This window comes from Coregonus lavaretus, assembly GCF_964263955.1.
Source record: "Coregonus lavaretus genome assembly, chromosome: 18".
NCBI classification, from domain to species: Eukaryota; Metazoa; Chordata; class Actinopteri; order Salmoniformes; family Salmonidae; genus Coregonus; species Coregonus lavaretus.
In genome coordinates this window covers 23,501,882-23,524,021 of record NC_140005.1, presented here as the reverse complement: position 1 = coordinate 23,524,021, position 22,140 = coordinate 23,501,882, and the positions used below count along the sequence as shown (strand labels likewise).

The 22,140-nt window shown below is 44.1% G+C and overlaps 1 protein-coding gene across 1 annotated transcript; it reads left to right on the top strand.

Moving 5' to 3' along the window:
• Positions 1-1,493: 1,493 nt before the first annotated feature.
• On the top strand, positions 1,494-12,798 carry nek9 (NIMA related kinase 9). Its single transcript, XM_084182531.1, has 23 exons — positions 1,494-2,121; positions 2,969-3,146; positions 3,363-3,418; positions 3,573-3,643; positions 3,792-3,897; positions 4,668-4,799; positions 4,958-5,068; positions 5,273-5,337; positions 5,474-5,524; positions 5,610-5,802; positions 5,914-6,058; positions 6,251-6,451; positions 6,616-6,662; positions 6,844-7,005; positions 7,124-7,232; positions 9,004-9,165; positions 9,437-9,604; positions 9,699-9,758; positions 9,893-10,077; positions 10,175-10,336; positions 10,423-10,527; positions 10,659-10,712; positions 10,872-12,798. Exons 1-23 carry the CDS (start codon positions 1,939-1,941, stop codon positions 11,043-11,045), a joined length of 2,880 nt encoding a protein of 959 aa, XP_084038657.1. The 5' UTR covers positions 1,494-1,938; the 3' UTR covers positions 11,046-12,798.
• The last annotated feature ends 9,342 nt before the right edge of the window (positions 12,799-22,140 follow it).

The window sequence follows — 22,140 nt, the reverse complement described above, 5'->3', positions numbered from 1 at the left end:
ACTAAAAGACAGATTGGAGTATTTTCATTGTCATCTTTTGAACTTTTCATTGTCATCTCTTAGACATTTTCTTCCAAACAGTTTTTCCGCGATTGTATTTTTAAATATTGCGATATGCCTGGCTGGGTCTCTCTGCTTTTCACTGACAGTCGCAAATCAACAATAATCTATTTGGTATTTGCAGCTCGCATAGCCCACAGCCCTTCCGACTGTGGGCTATGCGATTTAAAACAATGCACAACTTTTTTGTTTAAGAAGCTAATGATCCTCTGTGGCCAAATCATGCTTTCTGGTGTAGTAGCCTATTTTGAATGATTTTATTTATCTATAGACAGGAGTACGCCAATTAGGCTATATACTTTTGGCAATTTAATTCAATTTACTTGAGGGAAAGCTTCCGCTAGCCTTATGGACACGCCGCCTATACTTTTTAATGTGGCAATAAACACAACCAATCATGATGTTTTTATCTGATTGTCAAACAATCACTTAACAAAGGCGCTCCTGTAGGCTACCCGCGCACATTCGTCCACTCACAAAGTAATTTCAGCATCCAAACCCCAACAGTGCACTGATGAATGGAAAGAGACATCTGTTACAAAAGACCTACGTGTATTGTAATGACATTCTGTGATTGTCATTAGGCCTACACTTGTAGCCTGAATTGATGCATCCACTGTTGTCCACGCACTCGTCTCCGCCTTGTCCGCGAGCGTCTCAGCCACCCATCTCTGCCTTGGCAAAATGTAAGTGTTCTCCTCAAACCACAACACAATTTGGAGCATATACCACCCGGTTTCCAAACAATTCGCTAATTTGTCATTGGGCTGACATGCAGTAATGTTAAATAATGGTGGAATAGCCTATAGGTTTTTGAGCATGTTGTATTAATTGTGATAGGCTCACGTTTTACTGGTACCGCGTACCCCCACTATTTATTTTGCCGGGACGCCATACAGGACCGTACCGCCTAACTTTCACTCATGACCATATTATGAATGCAGCATAACTAACTTGAGTGTTTCCGGGTACTAGCCCATGTCAAAGAGGATATATTATATTGACAAGATAGTCGACTAACCGCTCTGACAATGGAAAGAAATGTCCGCAAAGGCGGGATGCAGGCGGGTGGAGGAGAGCGCAACCGTGAACATTCTAGCCAATGAGAGGGCAGATACGCGTGTGAACAACAGAGACAAGACCAATATAAAATATATTTTTATCAAAGTTACCGGATGCCACGAGCGTCCACTTATATCAGTACATTTGTAACAACCTAAACATTACGAAACTTATATTCGATCAAATAAGCCACATGTAGCAAATTAGCAATTACATTTTTTGTTGACGAAATTCGACACTCTCATAGGCCTTCATACAAAGAATCCCCACTTGGTCTGCTTATAGCTGTATTCTAGCGCGGACAGATTTTGGGCGGAGTTGAGCCTCTCGCTTCACCTCTCCATCTTTGCCTATGCATGGAAATGGAAAAGATGGACTCCTTATTGCGCTGTGGCACAGTCGAGTGTGCGCTACTGTCAGCTTCCTAAATGTAAAGTTAGTAAAGTGGGTAAACTGCAGACAGTAGACATCTTCTTGTCGGTATTAACGAGTATCAGATCAAGGGAGATGGTTATTGTAATACTGCGCATTAACGTCCAAAGGTTTCGAAGGAGACTAGGCCAAAAGATTTCCCGGTAACTTCCCGGTAAAATCAACAAAACTATTGCAACTCTGTTGCACGCTATTGCTGCGGCTTATTATTCTTTGCAGCAGTCGTAAAGTTAAAGCTTTTATTGATGTATAGCCTAGCTGTCGCTGTTCTGTGGGAATTCTCCCCAAATTAGATTTTAAAGGAAGGTATTTTACGAGTTTGTTTACGCAATTAATTTGTAAATTGTTTACGAGCATTACAGTTTACCACTTATTATACTCAAAATGTCACTTGAAGACTACGAAAGGCGTTACGCCTCGCTCAATTCAGATTCTGGGAGTGAATCTGTCGCCAGTGGGCGATCGACGTCAGTATACAGTGGCGAGGAAGAAAAGTTACATTACATTCCAATCCGGATCCTTGGAAGAGGGGCATTTGGCGAAGCAACCTTATACAGACGAACAGAGGTAAGCAGGTCAAGCTCTATTTCTATCATTCTTGGAGAGATCCCAGGAATATGCTAGTGTGTGTCACTGCCACTGTTGTTGACGCACACACACACACACACACACACTCACACACACACACACACACACACACACACACACACACACACACACACACACACACACACACACACACACACACACACACACACACACACACACACACACAGACACACACACACACACACACACAGACAGACAGACAGACCTATTAGGCCTGTGTATTAGTGATCTACAATAGCTTCCCCTGCATGCTGTGTGAATCTCTCACCAAATCTGGCCAGTAGCCTCTGAGACAGTCTACTTTGGTTTTCATACCCCAGTGGGAAATGCTTGCTTGAGAGCAAGATTCATTACATTCCCAAGCCATTTGACAAAACTGCTATTATCCCCATAACTTTACACAACTAGAGCAATGTGTAAGGACATAGCATGGTTTGTATTTATTTGACAACAGCAGGAAAACGACAACCTTTTGTAAATGTTAAACCTTTTAGTTTACTTGCTGAAATAATACTTTGTTTGATTAGAGCCTACATCATATATAGTCCATTATTAGGGATATACCCTATTTTAGCTTATGTTATTATTATCTTAGTATTATCCTATTACATTTTGTATTAGCAGTAGCACAATAGAAAAATAAAAGGAATATAATTAATATTTGTTTAACTTTGAGGAGGCCATTGCAGTAAAGTTGTGCTGCGTGAGGTCTCTCAGAGTGTTGTTTGATTTAGCCTTCACAGTGAAAGTCTTTCGGATCTCATCCTGACCTTTCTCTGTCTGTTCCTTGTCTATCAATCTGCAGGACAACTCTCTGGTGGTGTGGAAGGAGGTGGACTTGAACTGCCTCTCAGATAAAGAGCGTAAGGATGTCACAAACGAGATCAGCATCCTCTCCATCCTACAGCACAACAACATCATAGCCTACTTCAACCATTTCATGGACAAGGACACTCTGCTCATTGAGCTTGAATACTGTAATGGTGAGATATGGCAGCATCTTATCACTTTTTGTGTATTTGTATGAAAAACTTTTGGGATATTAAAAATGTGTTATTAAGTGTCCTTTTTCAACATAATACTTTGTGTGATGGGTTAATGATATTGATTTTGGCTCAACTGAAATATGATTGCCCCAATTGTAATGGTCTGGCGGTTACAGTAACAATAGGAAAAAACAACTGTCTTTTCAATTTCAGGAGGAAATCTTTATGATAAAATCAACCAACAGAAGGGGAAACTCTTCACTGAGGAGGTATGAAAATGAAACCCAACATGTTGTAAGAGTGTATTGTACCTAAAGACACATAATGGCACTGACTTTGCCCTAGTTAGGAACAATGGTGAACATTCAACTTCATCTTTTCCCAACCAGTTTTTAATATCTTAAATGTCTTAAATACTCCCAGGTTGTCATATGGTACCTGTACCAAGTCGCCTCTGCAGTGGCTCACATTCATAAGGCTGGTGTCCTGCACAGGTAAATACCAGGGTTGGGTCCGGGCCTTACTCATTTATTGTGCTACGAGATTATTTGTATTGTATGTAAGCTGTGTTGGTTATGAATACACAATTGTATGATCTGGTCACTATTTTGTTTTCTGACCTATTTTATTCGTCTCTTGAAGGGATATCAAGACGCTGAATATCTTCCTAACTAAAACCAACCTGATTAAGTTGGGTGATTACGGGCTGGCGAAGAAGCTGGACTCACAGTTTGCCATGGCTGAGACTGTAAGTTATATTGAAGTATTAACCTGGAAAGCTGTGCTCTTCTGCTCTGTGTTACATTGACCAAGCAGATCTCAGTTACATAGAGCTGCAGAAAACTAACTCTCAGCCATTATAGTTACTACAGAGCTTATTATAGAGCTATTACAGAGTGTATGCTGATCATATTCAGTTAACAGATTTGGTGGACAGACTGAACACTCAACCAAATCATGTCCAGAGAGCAGTGCTGTTGTTCTGTCCCTTTCTGGGTATTGTCTACATGTCTCTCCCTGAGTGTACCTAAGCCTGCTATAGTTGTAGTCAGCTTCATCCATGGCTGTTCACTCTGCAACAGGGACATTACTTCTGTGTGATGGAGGCAGTCGTCAGAAGTGGCAGCAGCGAGTGTGCAGCTAATTGTCTGCTGTGACCTTGAGCAGTGCTATTCTTGTCTGATGACGGCCCGTATGGATAGCTAGAGCGTATGTCATAGAGTATATTATGAGGCTGTGCATGTCTGCTGCTTTGAATATAAATTGCTTTCATTGCAATACCCTTTTAGAATCCATGGGAATATGAAATATTGTGTCAGAACAGTTGAATATGTTTTACTGTGCATATTTTACAACCCGTAGTTTTTTTTAAATCTTTGATTAGGACTCACTCATGCTATTTTTATTTGCAAGTGTTTTGTGCATATTCACATTTAGTTTTGTGTAAGGTATAGATAACATCTAAATGGAAATTGTGGGTACAGTTACTTTTTTGTGCATTTTCCTTTATGAATTTAGTGTGTAGGAACCCCGTACTACATGTCTCCTGAACTGTGCCAAGGTGTGAAGTACAACTTCAAATCAGACATCTGGGCTATGGGCTGCGTTATTTTTGAAGTCTTAACTCTCACCAGAACATTTGATGCTACGGTATGTGGCCTGCTTATCTTTTACCCCATTGTCTAATTGATACACATTTGCCTGCTATTATAATTTTTTCTAATGTTAAAAACATGGCATTGACTGATTATGCTCTGTTGATGTCACTTAAATGCATTTCCGGTTGTCTTCTGCTTGTGTCCATGTAGAATCCGCTGAACCTGTGTGTGAAGATAGTGCAGGGAAACTGGACCATGGAGGTCAACTCTGATGTCTATTCCTCAGCGCTGATCAAGCTGGTGTACGAATGCTTAGATCAGGTGAGTGACCCGTCAGCAACGTGTACAGCATACTGTCATTTCAGTCTTTCATGGCGGTCATCATCAGTGCAATATAATTTAGCATCAGCCAAAGCATACACTGTATGTAGGGAATCAGTTGATGTAAGATATGACAACAGATTCTCTATATGCAGAAAGATGTGTGATGGATGGTAATGTAATGTAAGATACATTTATTTGCAGGATCCAGAAAAGAGACCCACAGCTGATGAGATTCTGGACCAGCCAATCGTCTCCTGCCGCAGGCAGTGAGTCTGGTGAAGGGGGGAGAGAATGTGGTGGGATGTCTGAAAGATAGAAAATATGGTGTGATTGTTCAAATAGGTGTAGAGACATCATCAAAACAGCTGTTTTCATTGTGTAAACAACCTCTTTTTGTTTCAGGGAGCTTGAGGATAGAGTTGCCTTGCTCAACTCAGCAATGAAAAAACCAAAGTATGTTCAACACATTCTCACCTAATCATGTAAATGTGGTATTTGTACAATTATTTAATTCAGTTATTTTGTGACTTGTCCATAGGTTGAGCACAGTGACTGAGAGCCCTGTTGCTGTAGTGACAACACGCTCTAGGGAGGTGTATTTCTGGGGAGGGGGAAAGTTCACACCCCAGAAACTAGATGCTTTTAAAGGAGGCAGCGGTGCCCAGCATGTGTGTGCAGGGGAGACCCACTTTGCTGTGGTTACCGTGGAGAAAGAGCTGTACACTTGGGCTGTGAGTACCATGCTGTTCCTTTAAGTCCAAGGCAGAAAATACATTTCAAGCACTTTAAAGTAGTTTTTGTTGATTAAACATGTGCTCTTTGTTGTCCTGCTTCCATTTTAGAGTGTCCAAGGTGGGGCCAAGATGGTGGGCCAGCTGGGCCATGGGGACCAGGCCTCGTACCGGCAGCCACGCAAGGTGGAGAGGCTCCAGGGAAAGGCCATCCGTCAGGTTGCATGTGGAGCAGATTTCACTGCCTGTGTCACTGGTGAGTGGTGTGTCTGTGTGGAGCGTTACTTCTGTGCCAGTAGAATAGGATGTTTACAATGGGAGGGCTGTGTTGTTGTGTTTTTTTTTTTTTACAACACATAAACAATTCAGACAGCAATTTGCAACCCTGTTCCATACAATAAAGATGTGGTCTTGTTTGACAACATGCTGTTGATGTGTTTGGTTTCAGATGAGGACCAGATGTACATGTTTGGTTCTGACTACTATGGCTGTATAGGAGTGGAGAACGAGCAGGGCAGGGAGGTCCTAGAGCCCGTGCTGTTGGAGTTCTTTGAGGAGCGGCCTGTCAGGCAGGTGTCTTGTGGGGACAACCATGTGGTGGTGCTGACCCACAGTGGAGACATCTACTCCTGGGGCTGCGGAGAGCATGGTATGTACCAGAGCATCGATACTGAGCTACACAGTAGTACTGCGTGTCTACCACCATGCCTCTCTCAAGCTCCATATCCTATCCGTTGTCCCCCCTTATCTTGGCCAGTAGATAAAGCTATGATGATGCGGAACATAATTAATTAATGAAGTTATTTTCCTCAGGGCGTCTTGGCCTGGACTGTGAGGATGACTTTAACTCCCCCATGCAAGTAAGATCCTGCCCTTTATTTTTCAGCAGAGAGCTTGAACACATATAATATAAATCTGCTAATGGGGAACGGGCCAATGACGTCTCAATTTTATTGTCCAGACAAATGAATGGAAATGTGTTTGAGTCCACCATTTAAATCAATAGGAAGCATAATGTTGTGTATCGTCTGGCATTCACAGGTGGAGATCCCCAAAGGAGCCATTATCTCATCTGTGTCCTGTGGCCTTGATGGAACCTTTTTCCTGACAGAGTCTGGCAAAGTCCTGGCCTGTGGGAACAATGATCTGAACAAGTTGGGTCTGAACCTGGGAGTCTCTGGCCTCAAAAACCTTCCTGGAGAGGTACAGCACCACATTCCACATACCAAGATTCACACACAGGCTCTTCTCATTGCTTTAAAATAAGGAGTAACACAAGTAATGGTGGAGAATTTAAGTTTCCCTCCTTCTCCACTGTCAGGCCTACCAGGGGATACCATACACCACCACACTCACTCTGGTCAAGCAGCTGGCCAGATATAAGATCCAAGTCATTTCAGCTGGGAAGACCCACACTGCTGCCATTGACGGTACAGCGACCAGACTCTCTCCTATCTCTTTCTCTGAGCCTCCAATTCATAAAAAACAACAACATTTTAGTCACTTAGAAGACTTACAGTTAGGGCATTAATCTTAAGATAGCTACAGTGGGGAAAAAAAGTATTTAGTCAGCCACCAATTGTGCAAGTTCTCCCACTTAAAAAGATGAGAGAGGCCTGTAATTTTCATCATAGGTACACATCAACTATGACAGACAAATTAAGAAAAAAAAATCCAGAAAATCACACTGTAGGATTTTTTATGAATTTATTTGCAGATTATGGTGGAAAATAAGTATTTGGTCACCTACAAACAAGCAAGATTTCTGGCTCTCACAGACCTGTAACTTCTTCTTTAAGAGGCTCCTCTGTCCTCCACTCGTTACCTGTATTAATGGCACCTGTTTGAACTTGTTATCAGTATAAAAGACACCTGTCCACAACCTCAAACAGTCACACTCCAAACTCCACTATGGCCAAGACCAAAGAGCTGTCAAAGGACACCAGAAACAAAATTGTAGACCTGCACCAGGCTGGGAAGACTGAATCTGCAATAGGTGAGCAGCTTGGTTTGAAGAAATCAACTGTGGGAGCAATTATTAGGAAATGGAAGACATACAAGTCCACTGATAATCTCCCTCGATCTGGGGCTCCACGCAAGATCTCACCCCGTGGGGTCAAAATGATCACAAGAACGGTGAGCAAAAATCCCAGAACCACACAGGGGGACCTAGTGAATGACCTGCAGAGAGCTGGGACCAAAGTAACAAAGCCTATCATCAGTAACACACTACGCCGCCAGGGACTCAAATCCTGCAGTTCCAGACGTGTCCCCCTGCTTAAGCCAGTACATGTCCAGGCCCGTCTGAAGTTTGCTAGAGTGCATTTGGATGATCCAGAAGAGGATTGGGAGAATGTCATATGGTCAGATGAAACCAAAATAGAACTTTTTGGTAAAAACTCAACTCGTCGTGTTTGGAGGACAAAGAATGCTGAGTTGCATCCAAAGAACACCATACCTACTGTGAAGCATGGGGGTGTAAACATCATGCTTTGGGGCTGTTTTTCAGCGAAGGGACCAGGACCACTGATCCGTGTAAAGGAAAGAATGAATGGGGCCATGTATCGTGAGATTTTGAGTGAAAACCTCCTTCCATCAGCAAGGGCATTGAAGATGAAACGTGGCTGGGTCTTTCAGCATGACAATGATCCCAAACACACTGCCCGGGCAACGAAGGAGTGGCTTCGTAAGAAGCATTTCAAGGTCCTGGAGTGGCCTAGCCAGTCTCCAGATCTCAACCCCATAGAAAATCTTTGAGGGAGTTGAAAGTCCGTGTTGCCCAGCGACAGCCCCAAAACATCACTGCTCTAGAGGAGATCTGCATGGAGGAATGGGCCAAAATAGTGTGTGAAAACCTTGTGAAGACTTACAGAAAACGTTTGACCTGTGTCATTGCCAACAAAGGGAATATAACAAAGTATTGAGAAACTTTTGTTATTGACTAAATACTTATTTTCCACCATAATTTGCAAATAAAATCATAAAAAATCCTACAATGTGATTTTCTGGAATTTTTTTTCTCATTTTGTCTGTCATAGTTGACGTGTACCTATGATGAAAATTAAAGGCCTCTCTCATCTTTTTAAGTGGGAGAACTTGCACAATTGGTGGCTGACTAAATACTTTTTTTCCCCACTGTAGGTGGGAAGTATATAGATTTTTATATCAAAACATGGTTCTGACTGAACTCTGACCTTGCAGAGCATGGGCGGCTGATGACCTTTGGGTGCAACAAGTACGGTCAGCTGGGTGTAAAGGACTTCAAGAAGCACCAGGGTGTCCAGCTGCTGTTGGGGTCTTTCGGGGGAAAGGTGGTCAGCAAAGTGTCTTGTGGAGATGGCTTCACCATCGCAGCCACGAAGGGTCAGAAACACAACTAAACTTGAACATTCTCTGTTGCAGCATGTTGTTGTCATATGCTGTTCAGTGTGTATATTCAGCTTAAGAGTTGTGGTGCTCATTTTCTTTGTCGCTTTATTCTGTTAGCTGGGAGTCCTCTGACCTACATGAGTAGGACTCAAAATAATGGAGAATACCGGTAGCACTTCAGGAACAGGATTCCCTGTTTAGGTGCTGGAAGGATATTGGCTAATTGTCTGTGGACCAATATATTATTTCTCTCTCATCCTTTCAGACAATCAGATCTTTGCCTGGGGAAACGCAGGAAATGGACGCCTGGGAATGCCTGCAGACAAGGGCTTTGGCTCTGAGGTTTGCCCTGCTTTACCACGACCCATTTTCGGCTCCCTCCACCATGTGCCAGACCTCTCCTGCCGCGGCTGGCACACCATTCTCATCATGGGTCAGCCACTAGCCACTTCCTTCTGTTCTAACACCAGCTAATCATTTGTTGAAAGATACAGTTGAGATTGATTGATTCTGTTCTCTGTTTACAGAAAAGGTTCTCAACTCTAAAACTATCCGCTCAAACAGCAGTGGACTTTCAATTGGCTGTGGTAAGTAAGATAGCCATGGTCTCTCTGGTTACTTTATCATAACATTCACAATCTGAACATGTAGATAGTTTTAGACCGGTGTGGTAATGTACTGACCACATGGTGTGTCCTGTTGTTTGTCGGTGCACACTAAGGGCTAGGCCAAGCCTCTACCACCACTGTGGATCTGGAGAGTGAGCCAGGCTCAGAGACAGGGCTGCGTGAAGGGGGCCTGGGGGGCACTAAGGAGGCCGACACAGACGAGCGACGCATCGAGACCTCCATGATGTCTCTGACGAACCAGACCGGCGACAGCTCCTGCCCCTTCTGGCTGCGCAAGGTTTGTAATCAAAGCCACAAAGCATAATGAAAGCCAAAACAGAGAGGGTTATGGCCACTGAATGTTTGTGTCCCTCCCTGTCCATCCTCCCTAACAGGAGCTACAGGATGCAGAGTTCATCCCGATGCCAGAGGACTCCAGAGGCTCCATGCCTGGCCCACTGGCTCCTTCTTTCCCCGAGAGCGTCACACTGCCCTATGAGGAGCTACAGGAGCTGAAGGCTGCAGCCGCTGCTGCCGCCACTGAGAAAGAGCTCCCGGTAATGACCACCGCCTGTCTGTATGCTCGACACCTGACTACATCCCCATGCTAATGCCTCAACCTAACCAAGTGTTGTTTCTTTAGACTGCTCGTATGGGCTGTGACAGGGTCAACGGGTTTGAGGAGGCAGGAGCCTGTAAGAAAGGGGAGGCGCCAACTTGCTGCAGAGCAAGCAGTGAGGTAGCACAGGTATGTGCAAAATAACCCCTTACACACATTGTATCAGCATAAGCCTGCACCAGACAGTAGTCTGTGAACATATCACAGCTGCTCGTGTTTGTTCTGTGTTTCTCTGTAGTTGTTGCCATTTTCTTTTACAGTTGCGAGAGACCGTCAATCGTCAGGAGGCAACCATCCAGTTGTTACAGAAGCAGGTAAGCGTTACTCACTACAGACTGTCTAGCACCTGTAGTGATCCCTGTGAGCAAAGTTGTGTAGTAACACTGAGTCGAGTCCCTATTCTGTAAAACCGCTCAACCCCATTGCTATGCAGACAGATAAGTGTTATCAAGTGTTGTTCTCTATGATAACAGTTCAGTGACCAGCTCAAAGAGAATGAGAGACTCTGGACAGCAATCAACCGTCTGACACTGCGACAGGCAGGAACTGAAAATAACTGCAACCACCAATCTGGTCACAGGCCTGTGGAGGGACAGGGAGGAGCCTCCAACTATGACGGGGACAGATCTGATGGGGCAAATCCGTGAGAAAAAAACCTGCGTCTGTCCTATACTATGTGCAATGAGTGGTGGTGGCTCTATGCAATTAAGTCCATCAAACAGGGTCCATCAAACAGGTCCTGTAGATGGAGTGGCTAGGCCATATTGAGAGGAGGAATATGTTAGCAAGACAGTTCCATTGGTGAATGGCAGGGAGAAGGAGGTTTAAGAAATGACAAAAGGGATGAGTAGTCTGAGAGTCAGTTGTGTTCTCCTTAACTAGGACAGCTAGCTGATAAATGGATGCCCACTGACCTCATCCACTTGCAAGAGAGGTCTCGCTTCTTTTCACATTGTGTTACATCATATTTCTTAGATATAATCCAATCTGCATGATTACGTTGTATAAATATACATGAGAGATACCCTGTGTGGACACTTCCATGTTGTAAGCTATAATTAGCTGATGGTGTCAGGAATAGGCCTACAGCAACTGATCTGCAGTGACCTGGACACAGACAGATTGAAATGTTGGCTTGATTCAACATTAAGCAACCAACTTCTTGCAGTGTTATGTAGGCTAATGTGAAATATGAGTAAATACTTTGGTAGTAATGATAATGTTGTCACTGATTGACTACTGTCAACTGAGGTTTAGGATTGTGTTGTTTTGTCCCACATTTTAATTGATGATCACAAGTGGGCACAGCTTACTGTAGAGAGAAGAACGTTTGGTGTTCTTCCATTGTTTTTGAGATATATATCCTCTTGCAGTTATTTCTTGTGGTTATTAAAACCAATGTGAATTTAAAGTACTGCTTTATTTGCTCATTCCTCTGGAAAGCCCTGAGCCCTATTTTTGATAACCTACCAATGTTCTTCATATGTGATGCTGTTCTAAACTAAATACTAAATACTAACTAAAAGGTATACCAAATATAGTATATTTGATATAAAATTTACCAAAGACGTATTTCGTTTTAACATTTAAGTATTTGCAATGTTGTGTCTTTCATGAACAGCTTGCTATACTGTATTTGGAAAAATGGCATGTGAAATGTGAGGTTCACTTTTCAAACTACTGATTAAATATAGACAATCACTTGTCTTTTTATTGCCTTAAGATGATAACCTTGAACTAGTATTTAAGTGGAGGAAATTAACCATAAAATTACAATCTTCCTTCTATAATATTTCATATCATGAGCACAGTTCACGTCCTAGAATTTTAGAAAAGCTTGTTTTCGTAAACTTCATGGTAATACTGAATGTTTTTTTTCTATTACATTTTTCCTGTTTTGAGTATTCATTGAATCATTATTTTTACACTAGTTGTGAAAAGTGTAATATTCACATTTTGTGTATTTCTTTACTCTGGGTGGTGTGTGTATGTATGTTTTTAAGTGTCCTTTACCAACGGCTTATAAGCTTGCAACTCTTTTGGTTAGTGTGCAGTCAATTGATACAGTACAACACTGGTGGAATTTTCTTTGTCGATGCAAGAGAAAAATATATCCCTATTCCCTAGTGCATACTCTTTAAACCAAAGATTGTGTTGTGATGAATTGTGCACAAAATATAAAAGAAAATGTGCGTTGAGAATAAGATATGCTTTTTATATAGTTTGTTTGATGTTGATATTATGCCTGTACTGTGTCTATTTTTGCAATCTATTTTTTCAATGGCTTAGCTGACCCTATGCAATTGAGTGGGTGTATGATGTTAAAGTGGTCTAACTTTCCACCATTCACAGAGGCACCTTTGTTTTATGCTTCATGTAAAAATTAAAAATACAAACCACTTTGGTCTAATGAATTCTATGATGAACCAAACACTGTACACAAAGCAAAATATGATATTTTTTTAATACCAGTTTTTTGTCACCACCAGTTTTAGCATTGGAATGTGATACAAAACTAGGCAACGGTGTGCTTTAGGACCATGTGGATGCCTCCGAGCAGTCGGGTATACAATTATTATTATTATGTCCCCCCCACTTCTAAAACGAAAGTTGCACCCCTGCTAAAAACCAAAAATCTTGATGTTCTTCCAAACAAACATGTTATTTTGCTCTATAAAAATGTATTTCGTTTTGCATGCTTTTTATAAACATCAAAAATATGATGCATAGCAAATGATTTGACTTCTGTCAGTGGCGGAGGGCGGTGAGTTGCTTTTGTCAGCAGCGGTGGCAGGTGGCTCTTGATGTTCTTCTGACACTTGGGGATATGTTGCTCTGCTGGCCCTGGGGCAAACTGGCGAGCACAGTGAGGGAAGGTAAAATAATCATTGTTGTCTTGGATAGGTGGTTGGCGCTGCAAAGTACCTGTTGCTGGAACATGGGCCTGGTGCAGATTACGAATGAATGCCTCGTTTCTGCCTCCAGTTGTTCTTCTTTAGCTGTAAATCAAGGCCGAAACCATATTTACCAGTGGTGCATGCATGAGAAATTAGAAAAATACCATTATTTCTTCAGTAAGATAAATACGTTTGGGGAAAACTATTACCTCAGGAGACTTATTTCTTGAGTTGGTTTTCATGAACTCTTCCAGGTCGGTTCCCTTGACCCTGTACTTGGAGGAGTCAAAGACTTTGCAGCTGGAGCTCTGCATCAAGTCAAATACCTTATGGCTCTTATCTAGTCTCTCTGCAGCAAAGTTTTTGTGGCAAATCCTGCAAGGGATGAGCTGGAGGCTAGGTTTGTCAGCAGTCTCCACTGGGCTGAGTTCCACCTGCAGTAACCGGCTTGACTGAGGGTGATGTGTGGGAAGCTTCTCCAGTTATTCTTCTACAATTGATGCTACTGCTGCTCCCTGGCACTGATCAATGTGCGGTTTTGAGCTGTCCCTCCTGAACCAGCCCTCGATGAGATATGTCACGCACCCCCCTCTTATCATCAGCTGAAACATACCTCTCTCTCAAGAAGACCTTTCCCACTTATTCTCCCTCTCCCAATCTATTTCCTTCTCAAACATCTCCCTATTTCGTTCTCCCCTCTGTTAATTTGCGTCAATTCAAATCTGGTATTGGAACAAAAAGAGGTCAATACACGTCTTCTAAAATAGACTAGTATTTTAATTAATGCAAAACACTTCAATGGTAAATATGATGTTCGTATATACGGGTCCACTGAAATACCACGCAGGGCACTCAGAGAACTGGTCCATTGTTAAAGTTATTATTTAAATACTCTGACAGAGATAGTTCCCGCTCCCTGCTGGCCTATCAGAGTAGAGACTGAGCGTGGTTTAGACTTACTCAGCCTATCGTTGGCGCACAGGCTGGTCCCAGCCCCTTGGCGCTTCACTGTTGCCAGGTGTTTAGTTGTTTTGCAACTTGTCCAGAGAGTCAGCAACCTCAGACATCTTTGTAGCAGAACACATGTCCTTGAGCGTTCTAACAAAGAGGCTGTGTGTGTGTCACAAGTCTTATCTCATCCTACCCCCTAATGTTCCTCACATTAATCACAGCTTGTTATATTAAACAGTCTATATCAGTACAGCACAAACCTATTATGTTTAATCATTAATGTATTCTTTCTAAGCTAGGCATCACATCTAGTTATAAGAAAATAGATCCCCACACCTCTTTAGCTTTCTCCCTCTCCCACCTATTCCTCTCAAATATTTTCTCCCTCTCCCAATGTGTATCCTTTTCATTCTCCTTTTCTCTATTCCAATCTCTCTCTTCCACCTTCTCTTAATTTGAGCCAGATCCGGCACCTCTCCGTTTTGGATTGTTTAATTCCTATGTGGCAGGATCCGGTACCTCTCGTGGCATGAAAAATAATTGTCACTTTTTGCAATGTAAAAACGATAATAAATGCGATCCAAGTTCATTCGAGTTGCCTCTTCGTTAACCCCCCCATTCTAGTTCTCTCACAGAACTAGAATGAGATTCACTTTCTATGATATCTCTCCCTCTCTCTGCTCTGACAGACATGAGCCTGCAACTCTCATCGCTCCAGAATTGCACTTCATAATTGATTTCCTTATAGAGTCGCGCGAAGGGTTCTGGAGGAGGTGGAGCACGCCTGATAAATTGAAATACATTTGCCAAAGTTATATAGTTCCTGCTGTCTGTTCAGAAATAAATGAAATAATTCAGAATAGCCTACTACACCATGAGAAATCCTAAAATGTAGTCACAGAGGATAAATAGCTTCTTTTAAAAATAGCCTAGCTGAGTGTAGCCCAATAACAAGGCATAGCCTACATTCGGGAATGCACGGCAAATCTGTCAGTGAACAAACAGCATGCAGACAAAACTGGCATTTTGCAATATTTCAAAAAGTCTACAATTGCGGGAAAACACAGGTTTGAAAGCAAATGGCTCCTGCTGAAAAGAGAGGACTCTAATACGTCAGCTGTATGCTACCAAAATATTTGATCAACTTCCAAATATTGTTTTACAAAGTAAAATATTGTTTTACAAAGTAAAACGAGAGAGAGAGAGAGAGAGAGAGAGAGAGAGAGAGAGGTTTTTGGCAAGAGCACATATGACATCACCAGCATGTGAGCTGGCTTCATTAGGTGAGTCAGTGAAACAGGAAAGCATTTTTAGGACTATAATTTCCTCCTCATATTGTAGCTTTCAATATGTCTCCTAGGCCTAGGCTATTGATGGATTCAAGACAAGGTCGTTTTTATTGATCTCAGATTCTCAGTTTGTCAGTGTTAAAGTAGCCTGTCATTTCAATCATTTGTGCCGAATCATGACGTCAGTGATCTTCAGGCTGGAAAGTCAGAGCTCTAAAAAGAGGCCAGAGTTCCCCACTTGGAATTCCGAGTTGGATGACCGTTCAAAACTAATTTTCCCGCTCGTTCTTTCCCGTTTTCCCAGTTGTCTTGAACGCACTGAAGTCAGAGATTTCCCAGCTCTGAGTTCCCTGTTGTTTTGAAAGTGGCATTAAAAAAGATGCCAAAGTCTCCAGTCAAGTAAAATGATGTAGAAATGCATGAAATGCTTTTATAAAAGGCCCAAAATTTCCCAGACCCTAGGCCACAAAAAATGTTTCCCATGTGTGCAACTTCTGTAAGTGCCTCTACTCAACTCCTCTATGCACCTACAGCAAATGTGATGATATGCATGCAATGCTTTATTACACGGACGCAACTTTCACTGGGCATGCCGGGTATCTGGCAGGCTGGCCAGACGCACCTAGCTGTCTAACCGGCCGGCCGGACGTAGCTATCTTTTCGGCTGGCGGACCTAGCTATCTGGGTGGCCGGACCTAGCATTCTGGCCGACAGGTCGGACCTAGCTATCTGACCGGCCGGATAGCTAGGTCTGGCTGGCCGGCCACCGAGAAATCTAGGTCCGGCCTGCCATCCGGCCAGATACCTAGATCCAGCCGGCCGGCCAGATAGCTAGGTAACTTCTACACCATGCCAGTGAGGAGAAAGGTGGATAGCGTGCTGGAGTTTGAGTGGATTAGGCAGAGAGTGGAGGCCATTTCACTCATGCACCTCTCTGTCTCTTTTACGCTGAAGAATGACTGCGCAGGGACCATGGTGGTGCAGCTCTCCAAAGCCTGAAACACGTACTACAGGTTTGTTCAGATCCATGGTTTAGGAAGGGCCCAAAAGCTTGGGGAAATCAGCCACTCCCATGCACAGTTTGAAGTGCTTACATAGGACGAGAAGGCCATTACAACAACACCTTACAGTTCCTCTATGTGAATGACAGGCTCCTTCTCAAAACCCGCATCCACAAGCTGCTGAACCATCTCCTTCGCAAAGTACCGCCTGGTATGGCAACTGCTTGGCCTCCGACCGCAAGGCACTACAGAGGGTAGTGCGTACGGCACAGTACATCACTGGGGCAAAGCTTCCTGCCATCCAGGACCTCTATACCAGGCGGTGTCAGAGGAAGGCCCTCAAAATTGTCAAAGACTCCAGCCACCCTAGTCATAGACTGTTCTCTCTGCTACCGCACGGCAAGCGGTACCGGAGTGCCAAGTCTAGGTCCAAAAGACTTCTCAACAGCTTCTACCTCCAAGCCATAAGACTCCTGAACAGCTAATCATGGCTACCCGGACTATTTGCACTGCCCCCCCACCCCATCCTTTTTACGCTGCTGCTACTCTGTTAAGTATTTATGCATAGTCACTTTAACTCTACCCACATGTACATATTACCTCAACTAGCCGGTGCCCCCGCACATTGACTCTGCAACGGTACCCCCCTGTATATATAGCCTCCCTACTGTCACTTTATTTTACTTCTGCTCTTTTTTTTTCTCAACACTTTTTTTTGTTGTTGTTTTATTTTTACTTTTTTTGTTTAAAATAAATGCACTGTTGGTTAAGGGCTGTAAGTAAGCATTTCACTGTAATGTCTGCACCTGTTGTGTTCTGCGCATGTGACCAATAAAATTTGATTTTATTTGATTTTATTTGAATTATTAGAAAATGGAAGAAGTTCAAGATGACGGTCAATCACCCTCGGTCTGGGGCTCCATGCAAGATCTCACCTTGTGGGGCATCAATGATCATGAGGAAGGTGAGGGATCAGCCCAGAACTACACGGCAGGACCTGGTCAATGACCTGAAGAGAGCTGGGACCACAGTCTCAAAGAAAACCATTAGTAACACACTACGCCATCATGGATTAAATCCTGCAGCGCACGCAAGGTCCCCCTGCTCAAGTCAGCGCATGTCCAGGCCATCTGAAGTTTGCCAATGACCATCTGGATGATCCAGAGGAGGAATGGGAGAAGGTCATGTGGTCTGATGAGACAAAAATAGAGCTTTTTGGTCTAAACTCCACTCGCCGTGTTTGGAGGAGGAAGAAGGATGAGTACAACCCCAAGAACACCATCCCAACCGTGAAGCATGGAGGTGGAAACATCATTCTTTGGGGATGCTTTTCTGCAAAGGGGACAGGACGACTGCACCGTATTGAGGGGAGGATGGATGGGGCCATGTATCTCGAGATCTTGGCCAACAACCTCCTTCCCTCAGTAAAAGCATTGAAGATGGGTCGTGGCTGGGTCTTCCAGCATGACAACGACCCGAAACACACAGCCAGGGCAACTAAGGAGTGGCTCCGTAAGAAGCATCTCAAGGTCCTGGAGTGGCCTAGCCAGTCTCCAGACCTGAACCCAATAGAACATCTTTGGCGGGAGCTGAAAGTCCGTATTGCCCAGCGACAGCCCCGAAACCTGAAGGATCTGGAGAAGGTCTGTATGGAGGAGTGGGCCAAAATCCCTGCTGCAGTGTGTGCAAACCTGGTCAAGACCTACAGGAAACGTATGATCTCTGTAATTGCAAACAAAGGTTTCTGTACCAAATATTAAGTTCTGCTTTTCTGATGTATCAAATACTTACAGTGGGGGAAAAAATTATTTAGTCAGCCACCAATTGTGCAAGTTCTTCCACTTAAAAAGATGAGAGAGGTCTGTAATTTTCATCATAGGTACACGTCAACTATGACAGACAAAATGAGGAAAAGAAATCCAGAAAATCACATTGTAGGATTTTTTATGAATTTATTTGCAAATTATGGTGGAAAATAAGTATTTGGTCAATAACAAAAGTTTCTCAATACTTACTTACAATATACCCTTTGTTGGCAATGACACAGGTCAAACGTTTTCTGTAAGTCTTCACAAGGTTTTCACACACTGTTGCTGGTATTTTGGCCCATTCCTCCATGCAGATCTCCTCTAGAGCAGTGATGTTTTGGGGCTGTCGCTGGGCAACACGGACTCCAAAGATTTTCTATGGGGTTGAGATCTGGAGACTGGCTAGGCCACTCCAGGACCTTGAAATGCTTCTTACGAAGCCACTCCTTCGTTGCCCGGGTGGTGTGTTTGGGATCATTGTCATGCTGAAAGACCCAGCCACATTTCATCTTCAATGCCCTTGCTGATGGAAGGAGGTTTTCACTCAAAATCTCACGATACATGGCCCCATTCATTCTTTCCTTTACACGGATCAGTCGTCCTGGTCCCTTTGCAGAAAAACAGCCCCAAAGCATGATGTTTCCACCCCAATGCTTCACAGTAGGTATGGTGTTCTTTGGATGCAACTCAGCATTCTTTGTCCTCCAAACACGCCGAGTTGAGTTTTTACCAAAAAGTTATATTTTGGTTTCATCTGACCATATGACATTCTCCCAATCCTCTTCTGGATCATCCAAATGCACTCTAGCAAACTTCAGACGGGCCTGGACATGTACTGGCTTAAGCAGGGGGACACGTCTGGCACTGCAGGATGTGAGTCCCTGGCGGCGTAGTGTGTTATTGATGGTAGGCTTTGTTACGAAGGAGGAGGTCGTAGGGTAAGCTTGGCGTCGGGTAAGCTTGGCTTTATACATAGCTTGGGCTTTGTCGAGTAAGGCTTAAACTATTTATTTAGATTGTAGTTAGGTATTGTAGGTAGTTATCGTGGGTTGTTGTATGTAATTATTGTAGGTTAGTATTGCATTCGGCTGTGCCGGGTGTAGCACGAAGCTAGCTAGCTAACCCACCACCTGGACTAGCTGGCGAGTAGCTATTAGCAACGGTATAGTTGTTTCACGGCTGAGAGTGCCTGTTATTACGCCAGCTGGCTGCCTACAATAATTACATACAATAATTGCCTACCATTCAGCTGTTTTCTAACCTCATTGTCTGAACCGTTAACGTTAGGTAGCAAGTGGCTACTGTGCTTGAAATTTAGCTAGCTTGTTGCTACCTGGATAGCTACTAGTAAACAATAGCTGGAACGACCGAGCGAACAGACGCGAACTGGCTGAGTCAATTCAGTGGCTAACTTTGCACTTGGCTAGCTAACAGTAGCTGCTAGGGGTAAGTCATAACCTACATTTGTGTTTTGTTTTTTTACATATTGATAGCCCGAGTCGTTCAAGGAATTCGGGACATGGGTGACTAGTTAACGTTAGTTTGGCTCTCTCTGTGTGTTCGTGCAGTGAAAGGAGGGGTTCTTCTTTGTCTGAAAGCAATGGCTAGCTAGTTTGCTAACTATTCTAGCTAACTAACTGGCTGAATAAGTTGATGACGGACTCGCTCAAGCTGTCGGGACTAACCCACAACGTTAGACACGGACACGAACGATCTGCTTGCGTTGTGGCCGGCATGCTAGCTGGCTGTGGCGTCTTATGACGAGGTGCCCGGACGATTTTCACGGAATAATACTGCACCTAGTTAGCTAGCTGAATAAACTAAGTTAGTCTATTCCTAGAAAACATTGAACCGCTGTAGTTTACAACAATTATAGTTTCTGAGGTGGAAGTTGGGAGAGTTATATTTGGGGGTTGTGGTGAGGGAGGCCCCGCTCTCTCCTTTCCCAGATGTTTAGTTCATTTCATTCCGATCTCCTCTGCATTATTGTAGCCATCTGCTGCAGCCTGTCAACTATGCCTCTGCCTATCCCTGTTCTCTCCTCTCCGCACAGGCTACACAAACGCATCACACCGCGTGGCTGCTGCCTCTCTAACCTGGTGGTCCCTGCACGCACCTCCCACGTGGAGTTCCAGGTCTCAGGCAGCCTCTGGAACTGCCGTTCTGCTGCCAACAAGGCAGAGTTCATCTCAGCCTATGCTACCCTCCAGTCCCTCGACCTCTTGGCGCTGACGGAAACATGGATTACCACTAAAAACACTGCTACTCCTGTTGCTCTCTCCTCGTCTGACCATGTGTTCTCGCATACCCCGAGAGCATCTGGTCAGCGGGGTGGTGGCACAGGAATCCTCATCTCTCCCATGTGGACATTCTCAATTTTTCCCCTGACCCATCTGTCTATCTCCTCATTTTAATTCCATGCTGTCACAGTCACTAGCCCATTTAAGCTTAATATCCTTGTCATCTATCGCCCTCCAGGTTCCCTTGGAGAGTTCATCAATGAGCTTGACGCCTTGATAAGTTCCTTTCCTGAGGATGGCTTACCCCTTACAGTTCTGGGGGATTTCAACCTCCCTACGTCTACATTTGACTCATTTCTCTCTGCCTCCTTCTTTCCACTCCTCTCCTCTTTTGACCTCACCCTCTCACCGTCCCCCCCTACTCACAAGGCAGGCAATACGCTTGACCTCATCTTTACTAGATGCTGTTGTTCTACTAATCTCACTGCAACTCCCCTCCAAGTCTCCGACCACTACTTTGTATCCTTTTCTCTCTCCCTCTCCTCCAACACTACTCACTCTGCCCCTACACAGATGGTAATGCGCCGTCGCAACCTTCGCTCACTCTCTCCCGCTACTCTCTCCTCTTCCATCCTATCATCTCTTCCCTCTGCTCAATCCTTCTCCCTCCAATCTCCTGATTCTGCCTCCTCAACCCTCCTCTCCTCCCTTTCTGCATCCTTTGACTCTCTATGTCCCCTATCCTCCCGGCCGGCTCGGTCCACCCCTCCAGCTCCGTGGCTTGATGACTCATTGCGAGCTCACAGAACAGAGCTCCGGGCAGCTGAGCGGAAATGGAAGAAAACTAGACTCCCTGCGGACCTGGCATCTTTTCACTCCCTCCTCTCTACATTTTCTTCATCTGTTTCTGCTGCTAAGGCCACTTTCTACCACTCTAAATTCCAAACATCTGCCTCTAACCCTAGGAAGCACTTTGCCACATTCTCCTCGCTGCTGAATCCCCCCCCCCCCCATCCTCCCTCTCTGTGGATGACTTCGTCAACCATTTTGAAAAGAAGGTTGACGACATCCGATCCTTGTTTGTTAAGTCAAATGACACTGCTGGTCCTGCTCACACTGCCCTACCCTATGCTTTGACTTCTTTCTCCCCTCTCTCTCCAGATAAAATCTTGCGACTTGTGACGGCAGGCCGCCCAACAACCTGCCCGCTTGACCCTATCCCCTCCTCTCTTCTCCAGACCATCTCCGGTGACTTTCTCCCTTACCTCACCTCGCTGATCAACTCATCCTTGACCGCTGGCTATGTCCCTTCCGTCTTCAAGAGAGCGAGAGTTGCACCCCTTCTCAAAAAACCAACACTCGATCCCTCTGATGTCAACAACTACAGACCAGTATCCCTTCTCTCTTTTCTCTCCAAAACTATTGAGCGTACCGTCTTTAGCCAACTCTCTTGCTATCTCTCTCAGAATGACCTTCTTGATCCAAACCAGTCAGGTTTCAAGACTGGTCATTCAACTGAGACTGCTCTTCTCTGTGTCACGGAGGCTCTCCGCACT

Bases quoted from the DNA above. Each gene is read 5' to 3' on its own strand.
- nek9 (XM_084182531.1), top strand. From the start codon at position 1,939: ATGTCACTTGAAGACTACGAAAGGCGTTACGCCTCGCTCAATTCAGAT. The intron at 3,147-3,362 runs GTGAGATATGGC...TTTCAATTTCAG, and splicing joins TGAGCTTGAATACTGTAATG to GAGGAAATCTTTATGATAAA. The intron at 5,069-5,272 runs GTGAGTGACCCG...ATTTATTTGCAG, and splicing joins TGTACGAATGCTTAGATCAG to GATCCAGAAAAGAGACCCAC.